This window comes from Eptatretus burgeri, chromosome 12, assembly GCF_056783735.1.
Source record: "Eptatretus burgeri isolate ZD-2024b chromosome 12, Ebu_testis_v1, whole genome shotgun sequence".
In the NCBI taxonomy this organism is placed as follows: domain Eukaryota; kingdom Metazoa; phylum Chordata; class Myxini; order Myxiniformes; family Myxinidae; genus Eptatretus; species Eptatretus burgeri.
In genome coordinates this window covers 51,342,391-51,358,548 of record NC_140972.1, presented here as the reverse complement: position 1 = coordinate 51,358,548, position 16,158 = coordinate 51,342,391, and the positions used below count along the sequence as shown (strand labels likewise).

The 16,158-nt window shown below is 47.4% G+C and overlaps 1 protein-coding gene across 2 annotated transcripts in view; it reads right to left on the bottom strand.

Moving 5' to 3' along the window:
• The window catches only part of GUSB (glucuronidase beta), a 60,291-nt gene extending 45,024 nt beyond the window's left edge, over positions 1-15,267 (bottom strand). For both annotated transcript variants that reach the window (XM_085850525.1, XM_085850526.1), the window contains exons 1-2: positions 14,966-15,267; positions 12,936-13,112 (exon numbers count right to left, since the gene is read on the bottom strand). In XM_085850525.1, coding sequence (XP_085706651.1) covers positions 12,936-13,112; positions 14,966-15,211 — 423 coding nt within the window. In that variant the 5' untranslated portion in view covers positions 15,212-15,267. The remainder of the gene's footprint in view (positions 1-12,935; positions 13,113-14,965) is intronic.
• Between the last annotated feature and the right edge of the window lie 891 nt (positions 15,268-16,158).

The following is a 16,158-nucleotide window of genomic DNA, read 5'->3' as shown; positions in this document are numbered from 1 at the left end:
TAGGATATTCCAGGCACCCACCCGAAGGGACCACCTCAGGTTAACCCAAGGAGTCTGCCGTCTGGTGGATGACACCTCAGCACCACCCCGACACACATGACTGCAATCCAACCTGTGAAGGGTACCCCGTGTTTTTCCTCCTCTCATCAAAATTGGGCGTCCCGAAGGCTTTGCCCCAACTCTGTTATCCGGTGAGCTTCCCTGCGAAGGGAAGCTGCACAAGAGGTAATCCCACGGAGTGGGTTTGCAGTTTTCTTTGCGTTTTTGTGTTTTGCGGAGTGAAGGGTTTTCAGTGCCCAGAGTGCAAATCCTGCCACCCACCTCCTAATAAGAAGTAACCCAACTGTAGGAGGACGTCCGCAGACACAGTTGGGCACTAGATATGGATGGCCGTTGGCTCACAAGGAGCTCCTCCACTCTTTGACAGGTTTCATTTTTAATCCTGCTCAGTGTGCATATCATACACCCTCCTCACCAGAAAACCTGGTCGGGGGGATGGTTTCGGTGCCGACAACCCGACCATGGAACAGGTTAGTACAGGTTTACACGGTACCTGTAGCAAGCCACAGATATAATCTGGCTTGACCTGACAAAAAGGAACTTGTATCCATGCTTACAGTCAATCACTCATTTGGCTACTGTGGAATATGAGGGCACACCTATCGCCATGCATGGCTAATGAAAGTTCATATATTTGTTTAAACATTGCACCTTATGTACATAAGAATTGGATAATACTTTGATGCTCAATTTTAGTAACAATAGGTGTGCCGACCTGTTGCTTCGCTGTTAAGTTGAATCAAAAGATAGCATGTTGGTCTTCACAAACATATTGCATGTCTATCTGTGAATGTCAATGAGGATGTAAAATGAACTGAAACATGAAAATTTTATATTTTACAACACGTAGTTGTTGTTGCTGGTGTTGTGGTAGCTGTGGTTGTTGTTGTGTGCTCCTTCCGTCTCCTAACAGGTTCCTGCTGTCGTAGAATAATGAATGTTACCTTTGGAACCGCTCCATTAAGTTCACATACCCCCTTCTTCTTCTTAAATACAAAAAGATGGACTTTTAAAATAGGCAGCATTATAATTAAAAGCATACACAAATTTTTGTTTTGAGGAAATCGATTATTATCTTTCAAAATTGATTATTAGCTTTTCAACAGTACCACTATGAAGCAGTACCATATCCAGCACTACCACAACAGCAGGAACACTTTCGAATGAAGCATGATGGACACACACACACACGGATGAACGCTTCTACATTTAATAATAGATGGGTAATTAAACGACAGCAAGATTTTAGATTATGAAAACACAAGTGACATTCGTTTTACGAATCAAATGATATAAAACAAATGTACTGTATATCTACATCTACACATTCTATATATCTACATCTGTATATCTACATCTTTGCCGGACAAAGACAGTAGGAGGGTTAGGGACAAGCCATGATAAAGAAAATATATATATATATATATATATATATATATATATATATATATATATATATATATAAAACATAAAAACATAAAAAAAAAAAATATATATATATATATATATATATAAAACATAAAAACATAAAAAATATATATATATATATATATATATATATATATATATATATATATATATATATATATATATATATATATATATATATATATATATATATATATATATATATATATATATATATATAGTTACGGATTCGCGCCCGCCGGCGTGCTGACGGCCACGCAACTCGAATCGCGGCACGTCGCCCACCGGACGGACAATCCAGTCGTGACCCTCTCGGACTAACGCCGTGAACCAGTCACGGGTGGACCTTTCGGTCTCACCGCGATCGAGCCAATCGGCCCCCGCGTGGGATAGGGTTGCTCGCCAAATTCGACCTACCTAAGTACCCACACGGAGGGTAGACCGGGCGATCGCACCTCGCCGCAGGTCGATTTCGGACACGGGCCACTTAAGCGACCCGTTCCGTACTATCGGGATAACCGAGCGGTGTTATCGTCGGCCTCGACGGTTCGATTAATTATCGGGCGTATTCAGCCCACTACCAACCCTTTACGTGAAGCAAGATGAGGATTCAATGAAAGAAATGACGAAGCGAAGCGGGAAACAGTTCAACACAAAGCACATTTATTCGCGATGAACGGAAAGCACACATATACAATTCCACCAAAAGCACATAGAAAAAGAAGAAGAAACACAATGCAATTTTACACAAAAAGCAAATGTGAAAGCGAAGACACAATGCAGAGCTATCCGACTACCGAGCACACGGCAACACTTATACAATTCTACTTCACAGACGGCGCCGACAACACATATTCCCAAAGCAAAAGAAAAGAGAACCACCCTCCAGGATGAGGCGGGCCTGGGGCCGAGACCGGGTCGGGCCTACCCGTCTGATGATGAGGCGCGAAGCGGCGATGGTGCCCCAACTCCGCGGGCCTCGCGGACAGTGTCTGGTAGGGGGTGGGAAGGGGGCCCCCTTGGTCGCACTATCTCAGCGCGGGGGGAAACAGGAGGGGGTTGCTGATGCTCGGGGAAAGGAGGATTTTTACTCTGTCTCGGGTCCCGCGACGAGCGTCTCCACATCGACCAGGTCGCGCCGTCGGCCTCCCTGGTGTGCAGCTCCCGGCACCGACGCGAGCACCCCCTCGTCTGCCCTCGCCGCCGCCGCCTCTCCACAGCTCCGTCCTCTTCGCTCCGACTCCAACTCCGAACTCTTCCTCCTGCGAACTCCTTCCAACGCACACACAACCCCAACGCACATGACGACGACGACTTCTTAACTGACGAACTCAGCCGCTTATATAAGCCCCGTGGCTTCGCCTTTGACCCCCTGCCTTCGACCTTTCACCTCGCTCCCCATTGGCCCGAGAAAAAGTGGGCGTGAATGCATTTTGATCCATGAATTTGCATATAGCGACCGCCCTCCAACGCCCTGGAGGCGGGGCCAAATCGCCCCTCGCTCACCGATTGGACGGAACAAAAGTGGGCGTGAGTCGTTTTTGATCCGTTTTTGGAGCGGAAAATCCGTGGTTTTGTACACGCTGTTCGGCGCGCGCCCTGCACGAGTCCAATACCGGTACCCACAAGCGGCGCAAGAACGGTGGCGATGCGACGGTTGCGAGGTGTGACGGGAAATGTCGTGGCTGTTGTGGTGAAGCGGCGTTGTGGTGGGTGGTTGATGTTGTGACGACTGTTGAGACGTGGTTGGTGGTGGTAATCATGGCGGTTGGTCCAAAATAAAGATAGCAAAAGAAAAACGGCTATCCTGAAGAGTCGCAGCACGCATGAATGACATTTATTCCCTCTAGACAACGGGTTTGGGCCTAACTACACATATACTTACGGAGATATCTCACCTAAGGGACCTGAATGGTGGTTTGCGAATTTGGTAACCACAACAATATATATATATATATATATATATATATATATATATATATATATATATATATATATATATATATATATATATATATATATATATATATATATATATATATATATATATATAGTTACGGTTCTCAGAACCATATGCATACAACATACAGGTGTCCCAAGTCAGTTATTCCATTAGGATACGTGCAGATAAATCCCTTCCTTGTGTGTAGTGGGGAAACACGGGGGTGCGTTGCGATGGGCATTTCGTTAGGTTAATAAATCATTTTCTCCCCCTTTTTTTTTTTTTTTTTTTTTTTTTTTTTTTTGTATACCTTGGTCGAGGCTCGTATGAGAGCTAACACACAACTCACAGCAAGGAGGCATGAGACAAGAGGGGCGGGAGTGGAAGGGACAAAACATTGGGGAACAGACACAGGTGAACTGTGGAAGGGAGAGGGATGGGGATGGGACGGGGAACATGGCGAGGGGAAGATGGACATTAAAGGGACTTTCAGGAAGGAAAGCAGGAGAATTGAAGGAAGTGGGCTTGGGTGGATTATCGGGGGTAGAAAAGATCGAGGATTTGGATGGGGGAAGATAAGAGGTGGTGGTGAACAGCTGTTTTGAAAGCCTGAAGGGAAGAATGGGAAAGAATAGAGTGAGGAAGTTTATTCCAAAGGCGGGAAAAAAGAGGAATGAAAGAGTGAAGATGAGCAGTGATTCGTGATTTTGGTAGTTTTACCAGAAGGGGGTTGTTGGCGGACCTTGAGCGCCCTGTGGAAATGTGGTTGGGACAAATCGCAGAGAGAGCAGGGGGGCAAGGCTGGAGAGGAGTCGGTAGAAGACAGAAAGACCACCGACCAACCTGCGGTGATTGAGTGAGAGGCCCAAAGACTCAGCTTCATTGCGGGAGATGCCAATGATCTTAAAAGCCCTGGTTTCGACAGCGTGAAGTCGAGAAAGGTGGGAGGCAGGAGCACCAGCCCAGAGGGGAGAGCAGTACTCCATCAGGCTACGGACAAAAGCTTTGTAAGTGGTCAGGAGCTCAAGAGGGCCGAGGAAGGACTTTGCACGACGGAGGATTCCCATTCGGCGACTGGCTTTTGAGGCAAGGTTGGAAATGTGACTTTCCCAGGAAAGGTCATGGCAGATAGTGAGACCCAGAAGCTTGAAAGAAAAGACTTCTTCCAGAGGATTGTTGAGAAAGTGGATGGGGGGTTTTGTAAACGGTCCTTTCGAAGAGACATAGTGAGAGTGTGAGATTTGTCTGGATTGAAAGACATGTTCCACGTGTTGGACCAGTTTGTGATTTTATCCAGATCTGCAGTGAGCGAAGAAGCTGCTGCTTGCCGGTCTGAGGGATGACAGATGGTACGGCAGAGGGTTGAGTCATCGGCAAAGAGAAATAGAGGATTTTCCAGAGAGTCCGAGAGATCATTGATGAAAACCAGAAAAAGAACAGGGCCCAGAACGCTACCTTGAGGAACTCCAGCCTGCACAGGAAGAGGGGATGAAAGAACTCCATTTAGGGCCACACGTTGACTGCGACAGGAGAGGAAGTCTGCAAGCCATGAGTGGAGATGGCCTTGAATACCATGGGCAGAGAGTTTGGTGAGTAGGGCAGGGTGCCAGACTGTGTCAAAAGCACGTGATATGTCCAGGGATACGGCTCGGATTTCCTGTCTGGCATTGAGGACCTCCATCCATTGATGGGAGAGCAGTAGCAGCATATCTAGGGTAGAGTGACCTGGTCTGAAACCAAATTGATGATTGGAAATCAAGCCATTGGAGAAGAGGAAGGATTTCATGTCTGAAGCGATGATGGATTCCATAACCTTGCTGATGATTGGGAGAAGGCTGATTGGTCTGTAGTTACAAGGATCTGTTTTTGCACCTTTTTTATGCAGGGCAGTGATGTTAGCAGATTTCCAAGCAGATGGCAGATGACCTTGGGAAAATGAGAGGGTGAATAGAACAGAGAGAGGGTGAGCAAGAGCAGAAGAGCAGGCTTTGAGGACACGTGGGCTGATGCCGTCTGGACCGGTTGCAGAATCTGACTCGAGGTTTGAAAGCAAGCTCTCCACCTTGTCAGGAGAAAAGGATACAGAGTCCAGGGACAGTTGGGTGCGACTGGGTAAAGTGGGTAGAGATAGTGATGGGTTTGGGACACAAGATTTAGCTGCAAACACCGAGTTTAGACATTCAGCTTTATCACGTGTGGAATCAGCAGTGCGGCCATTTGAGGTAAGGGAGGGGATGGAGGGGGAACATACACCAGAAACAGATTTGATTAAACGCCACCAGGATTTTGAGGAGGGAGAGAGGTTTGAGAGTTCAGACTTGAGATGAGAAAGATGTTGTTTTCTGGCTCTCCTGAGGGTAGATACACACTTGTTCCGAGCTTTGTGGAAAGAACTGAGATTGCCCTCAGTTGGGTTTGCTTTCCATGAGGCAAAGGCAAGTTGTTTCAGGACAACTGCCTCGCCACAAGCTTCAGTAAACCAAGGGCGGGAGGAAGGGTAAGACAACTGAACACGAGAGGGGATAAATCTGTGCATGAGGGAGAGCAAGTTTCTTTGAAAGAATTCCCAGGATGAGTTGATGTTTGAGAAAGTAGTGATAGGAGACCAGTCTGTAAGTTTGATGGCTGCTCGGAGACCCTGCCAGTCGGCTTGAGTGAAATGCCAGACTCGACGGCGGTGAGGTGGTTCTCTGATAACAGCCAGAGAGATGTCCACTTTAATAAGGACGTGGTCAGAAGAACCAATTGGAGCGAAGGAAGAGCAGCAGATATTGTCAGGGAAATTTGTCAAAATCAGATCCAGAAGAGATGGAGTACCATTGGTTGAGATCCGGGTCGGGAAGTTGACCGATTGAGTCAGTCCCAATGAGTCACAGAAAGCTTTTGCTGATGTCCCATGGCAGGTGAGAGAGGTACCCACACCTAGCCAACTGGCGTGATGACAATTGAAGTCGCCACATAAGAGGAAGAGAGAGTTTGGATGAGAAGATAGAAGATGGTCCATGTTTTCGGAGAGTGAGGTGTAGATGGAGTCATCACTGTTCGGTGGACGGTACAGTACACATATAAACATGAGGTGGGAGTGGAGGGGAAGCCGAAGCCAGAGGTATTCCTGGGGGTGTGGGGGAGTGAGAGCAGTGCAGGGAGAGTGAGGAATAGAGTCTTTGATGAAGAGAGCAACACCTCCACCAGGACGAGGCTCAGGTCTGTCATACCGTAAGAGGGAGTAACCAGGGAGAGATACTTGGGAGTCAGACACGTCTTGGGAGAGGAAAGTTTCTGTTAGGCAGATAATGTCTGGTTTGTCAGTGGCAACCTGCATGGAAAGATCTGAAAGGTTTGAGCGAAGGCCCCGGATATTTGAGGTCCACACTTTTAATGAAGAGGTAGGGGAGGAGGCTTTTGGTGCAGGAGGTGGAGGGGCGGGGGAGGGTCGGACGAGGGACGAGGGGGGAGGTAAGGAGGGTTGCTGAAGGAGTGTGGGGTATTGCAGAATAGCGAGGGGAGGGGGCCGAATGAGGAGGAGAAAAGGCTCTGTGGTGCTGTGAGAGAGGGGGACAAGAGACAAGGAAGATGGCAGTTGAGGATTTGAGGAGGTGGAGTGAAGAGATGGAGGTGAGAGGGCAGTGGAGGGAGGCAGGTTGGTGGATGAGAGGGGGGCAACTTAGAGAAGGAAGAGTGAGGGGGATGAAAGGTGGGAGAAAGGTGATGGGGGAATTTTTGAAAGAGGTGAGAGGGAGGCTTGGAGGGAGAAGAGTGGGATGGTTGCTTTGAGAGTGAGAGTGAGGGGTGAGGGGGTGAGTTGGCACTGAAGTTGGAAAAAGAATGGTTGATGGAAAGCGAGCATCCATGGCAAACTGTGGTTTTTAAAAGTTTTAGGTCAGATATACGATTTAACACAATTCTTGATGGATGCAATGAAGGCGAATTCAGAGCATGGAGAGAAGAAGCGCTGTAATAGTTGGATTTTTTAGGCAAGGAATGAAGGAGAGGTCGAAATGAGAGCAGTCTGTTAAAATAGCAGAAGAGTAGTGCATTGTGAAACAGTAAAGAGTACCACATGTGTGAGAGAGGAAGATGAAGCATTATAAGATCGTTTTTGTTGTTAATATTAATGTATGAGAGAGTTCAACAGATTAGGTCATGGAAGTGTAAAAAAAAAAAAAAAGAAATCGAGGAAGACGAGGAGGAAGTTAAGAGGAAGAAGTAGCAGAATCGGGAGAAGGTTGTTGTTGTTGTTGTTGTTGGGTTTTTTTTTTTTTTTTTTTTTTTTTGAGATAAGAAAGAGATTAGTTGGGAGAATGGGGGATATTTGGAAAGTGGGGAGGATGAAAATTGAAGGTAATGGGGAGGATAGAAATTGAAGGTAATGGGGAGAAAAAACAAACAAACAAAAAAAAAAAACGATCGAACACCAAGTGGAACCGGTAGGCCTCAAGCCTAGGACTAGGCCTCAAACACCAGGTGAGAACGTCGACATAAATACTCACAAAATAGCACGATTTTTGAAACAAAACCGAACTAGGAACACACATTAACATGTAGGTGAGAAAATTAAACAGTTAAAACGGGACAAATAACAACCGGAACTTAACTTTGAGAATGTCAGCAGGGAGCCCCGAAGGAGACCTCTTGCCGCTCAAAACCGGAACCGGAAGTCGTTTTATTTTATTTCCCCTTTTATTTGAACCACGGTACCTTCATCTCGCTTGCCTCGCACCCTCACCTCGCTTACCACAGCGTGACGAGCGCCTACCCAGAGACTCGTTTTCCGAGTCAGAATCCTGACGTTCGCTGTGGCAGTTCCATCTTGGCTTCCACCTTCCCAAACCCAGACAGGTGATGTGGGCAGGCCTTGCCGGCCTCTGGCGAGACCCCACCCAGGAAGGCGGACCGCATGAAGGCCCGGTCCAATCGGGATGAACGATGACGTCGGCTTCGCCATGGCTCCACCCCCGAGCTCCGTGATCGAAAAATACGAAGCAATCCTCAGAGTAGAGTTTTATGGGATGAAAAGGAGTTCGTTGGAGTGGGAGAAGGATTGGAAGGTTGCAGTTGTTATTGACGGGGTCGTTGTGAAGGTGTTCCGCTGCTTGGCTCTGACCACGTCCCGCCTCGATGGCCCGACTGCTGGTCCACGCACACCCGACCTCGACCGGGTCTCTTGCCTGGTCCTGTCAACTGCTCCATTTCTCACCTCGGACTCCCGTCTCTCCACTCAAGCTCCTTGACGGACACGATCTCCACACGTGCGGCTGTGGACCAAACAGCATGACCTTTGTCAAGTGCCACACCATGGAGCACCCTTTCCCCCGAAACGCTCAGGTACCAGAAACTGTGACCTCAACTCCCTCCCTTCCTGGCTGCAAAAGGTCCCCTGTTCTTTTCATTGGGTTTATTTTGTCCAAGTGTGTGTCAGAGTGTGTGGTGCCTGTCCATTATAATATTAGATAAGCCTGTGTAAGATCTTTATTGTTGTGATAGTTGCTTTTATTATTCTCGCGTAAAGTCAGCACTGTGTCCGCTTTTATAAGTTTCTTGTAAAATTGTCACACCACACCTCTCTCATCTTTCCCCTGCGTAACACACCAATAAACCTTTTTCCTGTGCCACATGCTTTTCCTCGCCTATTGTAAATAAATAATTGTAGAAATGTTCCCAGCTCGTCTTTGTCTTTTCCTCCATTGGCACAGCATGGTTCGGATCTAAGTTTAGCCAGGTCTTTATTCCCGATAATCCGTTCCTTCGAGCCGGTACGTCCTTGGCAGTGCTGCTCGACTGCATCCGATCAAGAAAGGTAGTCGGTAGTTGGTAGAGTGATCAGGTTCGGACAAGGCGTACCGAGGGCGTGGTTCCCCGGTAGTTGAAAGCGTGTGGTCAATTAGGTAACGTGGTTCTCGACAGGAGGACCCTACGCTACGCGGTTGAGGTATTGGCTTCCACGGTCAGATAAGCGACCCGCCGCGTCACGGAATTATCCGTGAGCGACGGCCTACAATTCCGGAGAGTCTGGAGGGAATCGACGTAGTTTCCCCCACCTCGCGGTCATTCTCTCCGCCAGACCCTGGCCCACAACAATATTGTTGTGGTTGACGAAATTCGCAAACCACCATTCAGGTCCCGTAGGTGAGATATCTCTGTAAGTATATGTGTAGTTAGGCCCAAACCCGTTGTTTAGAGGGAATAAATGTCATTCATTCGGGCTGCGACCCTTCAGGATAGCCGTTTTTCTTTTACTATCTTTATTTTGGACCAGCCGCCATTACTACCACCACAACCACCACCAACCACGTCTCAACAGCTATCACACAACAACCATCAACCGCAACGCCGCTTCACAACAACAGCCACGACCTTTACCGTCACAACTCGCCCTCGCAACCATCGCATCACCGTCATTCCCGCGCCGCTTGTGGGCACCGATACTGGACTCGTGCAGGGCGCGCACCGAGCAGCGGGTGCAAAGGCACCAGCCTTTCTGAAGAAATCGGATCAAAAACGACTCACGCCCACTTCTGTTCCGTCCTATCAGCGAACGTGGGGCGATTTGGCCCCGCCTCCAGGTGCGTCGGAGTATAATCGCTATATGCAGATTCGCGGATCAAAAATCATTCACGCCCACTTTTCCTCTGTCCAATGGGGAGCCAGCCAGAGGTGAAGGGTCGAAGGTGAAGGAGCGAAGCCCTGGGGGCTATAAAGGGCCGCGTTCGCTCGCCGAAAAGGAGTAGTTGAGTTGGGAAGAGTGAGTAGTTGAGTTGGAAAGAGTTGAGAGTTTCTGAGAAGAGGAAAGTAGTTGGACTCAGTTGGACGGAGCTGAGAAGAGTGGAGAGTTGGAGAGTGGTGGTGGCGGCGGCGAAGGCAGTCGAGAGGGCGCTCGTGTCAGAGTCGGGGAGCTGCGGAGAGGGGAGGCTGGTAACGCGACCGAGGTCGCGGTGGAGTCGCTCGTCGCGGGACCCAAGCCAGCGCGATATCCTCATTCCCCCGAGCATCAACAACCCCCTCCTGTTTCCCCCCCGCGCTGAGATAGTGTGAGAAGGGGGCCCCGTTCCCACCCCATTTCCAGGCAGTGCCAGCGAGGCCCGCGGAGTCGGGGCTCCACCGCCATTTTGCGGCTCATCACCAGACGGGTAGGCTCGACGCGGTCTCGGCCCCAGGCCCGTCTGCCCCCCTCATCGTTGAGGGTGGTCCCTTTTTCTTTTGCTTTGAGTATATGTGTTGTCAGCGCCGTCTGTGAAGTAAAACTGTATAAGTGTTGCCGTGTGCTCGGTAGTCGGTAGTAGATCTGCATTGTGTTTCTCTTTTACATTTGCTTTTTGTGCAGAATTGTCGTGTCACTTTTACATTTGCTTTTTGTGCAGAATTGCCGTGTCACTTTTACATTTGCTTTTGGTGTATAATTGTATATGTGTGCTTTCCGTTTGCCGCGGAATAAATGTGCTTTATGTTGAACTGTTTCTCCCGTTTCGCTTCGTCTTTTCTCCAATTGAATCTCCATCTTACTTCACGTAAAGGGTTGGTCGTGGGCTAAAGACGCCCAATAATTAATCGAACCGTCGAGGTTGACGATAACACCGCTCGGTTATCCCGATAGTACGGAACGGGTCGCTTAAAGTGGCCCGTGTCCGAAGTCGACCTGCGGCGAGGTGCGATCGCCCGGTCTACCCTCCGTGTGGGTACTTAGGTAGGTCGAATTTGGCGAGCAACCCTATCCCACGCGGGGGGCCGATTGACACGATCGTGGTGAGGCCGAAAGGCCCACCCGTGACTAGTTCCCGGCGTTAGTCCGAGAGGGTCACGACGGGATTGTCCGTCCGGTGGGCGACGTGCCGCGATTCGAGTTACGTGGCCGCTCGCACGCCGGCGGGCGCGAATCTGCAACAATATATATAGTCGTGGCAGGGGGTGGTTATCCCTTACCTGGACGGATAGCCAAACAGTTCTCCCTTGGAGGTGAACACGTGATCCTTGACGATTATGGCACGCGAGGAACGGGGTGGCAAAGACACATACCAGATGCGTTCACCACGACGGAGGACAAGGGCTTATACTCGAACCCACGACAAATAGACAACACAAACAGAGTTAACAAATCGTGATTTAATAAGCAGATATCAAATGTTTATAATGGAAATAAATCAAATCGGGATAATAATGAAACGTGAGGTAATGTGAATTCCTATTTGAGGTGCTTCCACACAGACAAGGGGACAGAATAAATCAAAGAATACTCCTCCCTTTCTCCCGGCACTTAGCTGTGTGCCCAGAGATAAATTTCTGAAGCTTGGGGTTCGCCAAACCGTAGTCACTGCGTGAGAAAATGCACACAAAATGGCACCAAGTCGCTCTGGGCAGGAAGTGTACGGGAGGTAGTTCAGGTGGTGATATTCAACACCAGGGCTTAGGAACTGCCGTGCAGCTTCTTTTCACAACCGCACTTGCCGAAGCCGCTCCTCTGCAAAAATGGCACCACCTTCTTCCCCGATGGCACAACACGAGGCTTCGAGGAATGGTCTCACACGACCTAGCCGATCAGTCAATGGCTTGCGTCTTGCTCCATCACGCGAGCAAATTCGCCTCAGCACGAACACGAGAATCGTGCAGCCTTCTTCACCATGTCGAGGGGAAGCAAAAAAAATGAGACTTCCATCTCCAAGCGCGTACCTCACCAAAAACTCCCTTCAAGCTCCTCTTTGTCTCGACCGCCGATCCTGACTGAATCCTCGTCTCTCCCTCAAACCTCTCTGACGTCACCGCATCCATCATCCACCCCAGGGGCGTGGTCTCGCGAGTTGTCATTCCTGAAGGGGCGGGGTTTTTGCCTGCTTGGAAATGTCCGGCTCAGTTGTTGTTTTAAGGACACGATTCCTTTTTATCGACGGTCTTGAAATGCAAAAACATAGGAATAGATCACAGCCTGTGATTCACAGGGGGCAATCACATACTGGAAGAAATTAGCCTTCGACCCTATCTAATTTAACACAGCACCACCCCCCATATGGTGATATGTAACACTTAAGCTTACAGTTTCCCTACTTAACTTGCATCGAAATGTCTCCTGCACATCAACGGGTCATGCTACTCTATAAAATCCTACCTTTACTATGAAGTTCCTCCATCTACCCCACAAACATAACACTATATATATATATATATATATATATATATATATATATATATATATATATATATATATATATATATATATATATATATATATATATATCCATTGAGAAAGAAACAAAAAACTGCAGCTCTCAGGATCCAAAGAATACCCCATTCCGATAACTCTTTGAATGCCCCTCGTGTTTACCCTATATGAAAACAGTGCTTGCTTATGTACCATTCTTGATATCTACTTTTCATAGATAAGATTTTGTCCTTCCAATCCTATTCCTGCGAATTTCTGTCATCCAATATCGGTGTTACATATGGAAACCATCCTGTGAGTCTTGATCCATAGAAAAGAGAAACGAAATCAAAGAGCAAGCATATCAAATATACATACAACAACGGCGTAATAATACACGCTGGCGAAATGGAGCCGAGCCCGTCGGGCATGGCAGGCCATGGGTGGCCTGAATCGACGTTCATACCAAGCCCATCCGACAAAATCTCTGTCTGTCGGCGTTTGCATGAGGTCATTGTAGCTTGAAGGGACCGGCATATCCATGACTGGTCCTGTCTGTGGACACACACACATCAGCAACTCCTGTACTGCCACAAATGTCACTGCAGAATCCAAAATAACGTTTGATGAAAAAGTACATGTTTTGGAAAAGTACCAATATTGTACAGATCATGAACATTCATTAGCTGGTATAATATACAAATATCAATTCACAATCATCATAGCCAATTGATGCATATATTCACTGACATTCATAAAATATATCTGCACATATTCATGACATGTATCTATCTATCTTACTAATCAAAGAATAAATAAATAGTTGAGTATTATTTCTGAGCAATCCAATAAACGAAAGCCTCGTGTATATTTTCATGAATATTCACATTAAAATTGATGCCAGGTTTAAAATAACCTTTTGCACCCAAAGTATATAATTGGTGATTCCATCTGATAGTCACTTTATCCTCGAGAGAAAAACCGCAGCAAAATGGTCGTGAAAAGTAGGCAAATTAAAACATTTTTACATATGACAAGTAGAGCGTGCATGCATTGCAGAAAAGATGTTGTTTTTCTCGATTAAACACACTCATATTGTTTCAGTGGTATAAAGTAATGGACATGTAGTGCTGTATTATTGCAGTTATACAAATGCCAATGCAACAAGCTTCCTGAGCAAGGGTTATACTAGGTGGTTTGCCATTGCCTTCCCAGCAGTAGTTTGGGCAGGAATTTGTAATTTGTTCAGGGTGCCACCGATAGCCCGGCCGCTCTTCGTGAAAGACACCGTGTGGATCTTTAACGCCCACCAACTAATGTCGGTAGATGGGGCGCCAGTCTAACGTCCATCCGAGGACCGGCACCCTGCCTGTGAAACACCGGGATGAGTTTATAGCTGGGTCGGGGTTCCAACCCAGGCTAGACAGCCTAGAGACAGGTGTTTAAGAATACGGACAAACAATGCTGGGAAGGCAATGACAAACCGTCTCTGTCTGTCTCTGTCTGTCTCTGTCTGTCTCTGTCTGTCTCTGTCTGTCTCTGTCTGTCTCTGTCTGTCTCTGTCTGTCTCTGTCTGTCTCTGTCTGTCTCTGTCTGTCTCTGTCTGTCTCTGTCTGTCTGTCTGTCTGTCTGTCTCTCTCTCTCTCTCTATCTCTATCTCTCTCTATCGAGTGTAGCCTGTGGCTGCTGGTTGCATCATTGGTTGGGACGCGACTATGTCGCTGTTGCAGTGTCCCCCTTACCATACACTAGTACTCATTTTGCCGACCTCGGAAGGATGACGGGCTGAGTCAACCTCCTGGTGTATTAATTCAGCGGCCAACGGGGCTTGAACTTAGGACCCTGGGATCCCAAGCCACCACCCTAACCACTAAGCCAACACCAGGCTACAACCGGCCTAATATAACCTTCACGACCAATAAACTGCTTTGGCAGCACCAATGCCCTATGTTAGAGTATGGTACGTACACCAAAAAATTATTATTTCTATTTTCCTTCACCTCCCTCCAGTCTCCTTACCACCAAAACCACATTCTCCAATTCTTTTTCTCCCCATTCATCTCCAAACTGTGACCCCCATTCATCCCCAAACTGTGACCCCCATTCATCCCCAAACTGTGACCCCCATTCATCCCCAATCTCACATCCTCCCTCTCTTTCCTCAATTTGATTTTGCCAATTTACCGTTATGTGTGTTCATTAATGATTTAAATAGTAGCCTCTAAACTATAGAGGAACCTGAATATTTTGTGCAAATCCTTGTAAATCGTGAAGTTGGAACAACAGGTACCACGTTCGAGTCCATTGTTTCTCATACAATGCTCCAATGGGATAATGTTTCGATAATAATTATCACAATTAAATAAGCTTCATTATAAAATGCTCAATTGTAAAATGACAATTCTTGCCTCGGACAAAGGCCGTTTGTACCACGCCTGTTCAAAGCCATCGTTCCGGCCCGGAGACGAGTCCAAACGAAATGACCACAGTCCATCGAGTTGGACCACTTGGCGACTTTCACTTCCGAGGGGTTGCAGTCCGGACACGATGGCAGCGCCGAGCAACGTCAAGAAGCAAACATAGCTCTGGGTCATGAATGGCGAGACAGAAGACACTCCGGTCAAATGGAAAAACAAGCACACAACTGCAGCCATCTGAGTAACGTGTGTCCACAATGAGGTGAACCAAGGAGGGTTTAACCACGCCCACAAGGAAGTGAATCTTGGAGTTTAACCACGCCCACAAGGAAGTGAATCTTGGAGGGTTTAACCACGCCCACAATGAAGTGAACCAAGGGGTTTAACCACGCCCACAATGAAGTGAATCTTGGAGAGTTTAACCACGCCCACAATGAAGTGAACCAAGGAGGGTTTAACCACGCCCACAATGAAGTGAATCTTGGAGGGTTTAACCACGCCCACAAGGAAGTGAATCTTGGAGGGTTTAACCACGCCCACAAGGAAGTGAATCTTTGAGTTTAACCACGCCCACAATGAAGTGAATCTTGGAGAGTTTAACCACGCCCACAAGGAAGTGAATCTTGGAGTTTAACCACGCCCACAATGAAGTGAATCTTGGAGGGTTTAACCACGCCCACAAGGAAGTGAATCTTGGAGGGTTTAACCACGCCCACAAGGAAGTGAATCTTGGAGTTTAACCACGCCCACAATGAAGTGAATCTTGGAGAGTTTAATCACGCCCACAATGAGGTGAATCTTGGAGAGTTTAACCACGCCCACAAGGAAGTGAATCTTTGAGTTTAACCACGCCCACAATGAAGTGAATCTTGGAGAGTTTAACCACGCCCACAATGAGGTGAATCTTGGAGAGTTTAACCACGCCCACAAGGAAGTGAATCTTTGAGTTTAACCACGCCCACAATGAAGTGAATCTTGGAGAGTTTAACCACGCCCACAAGGAAGTGAATCTTGGAGAGTTTAACCACGCCCACAATGAGGTGAATCTTGAAGAGTTTAAACACACCCACAATGAAGTGAATCTTGGAGAGTTTAACCACCCTCACAAGGAAGTGAATCTTGGAGAGTTTAACCACACCCACAATGAAGTGAATCTTGGAGAGTTTAACCACGCCCACAAGGAA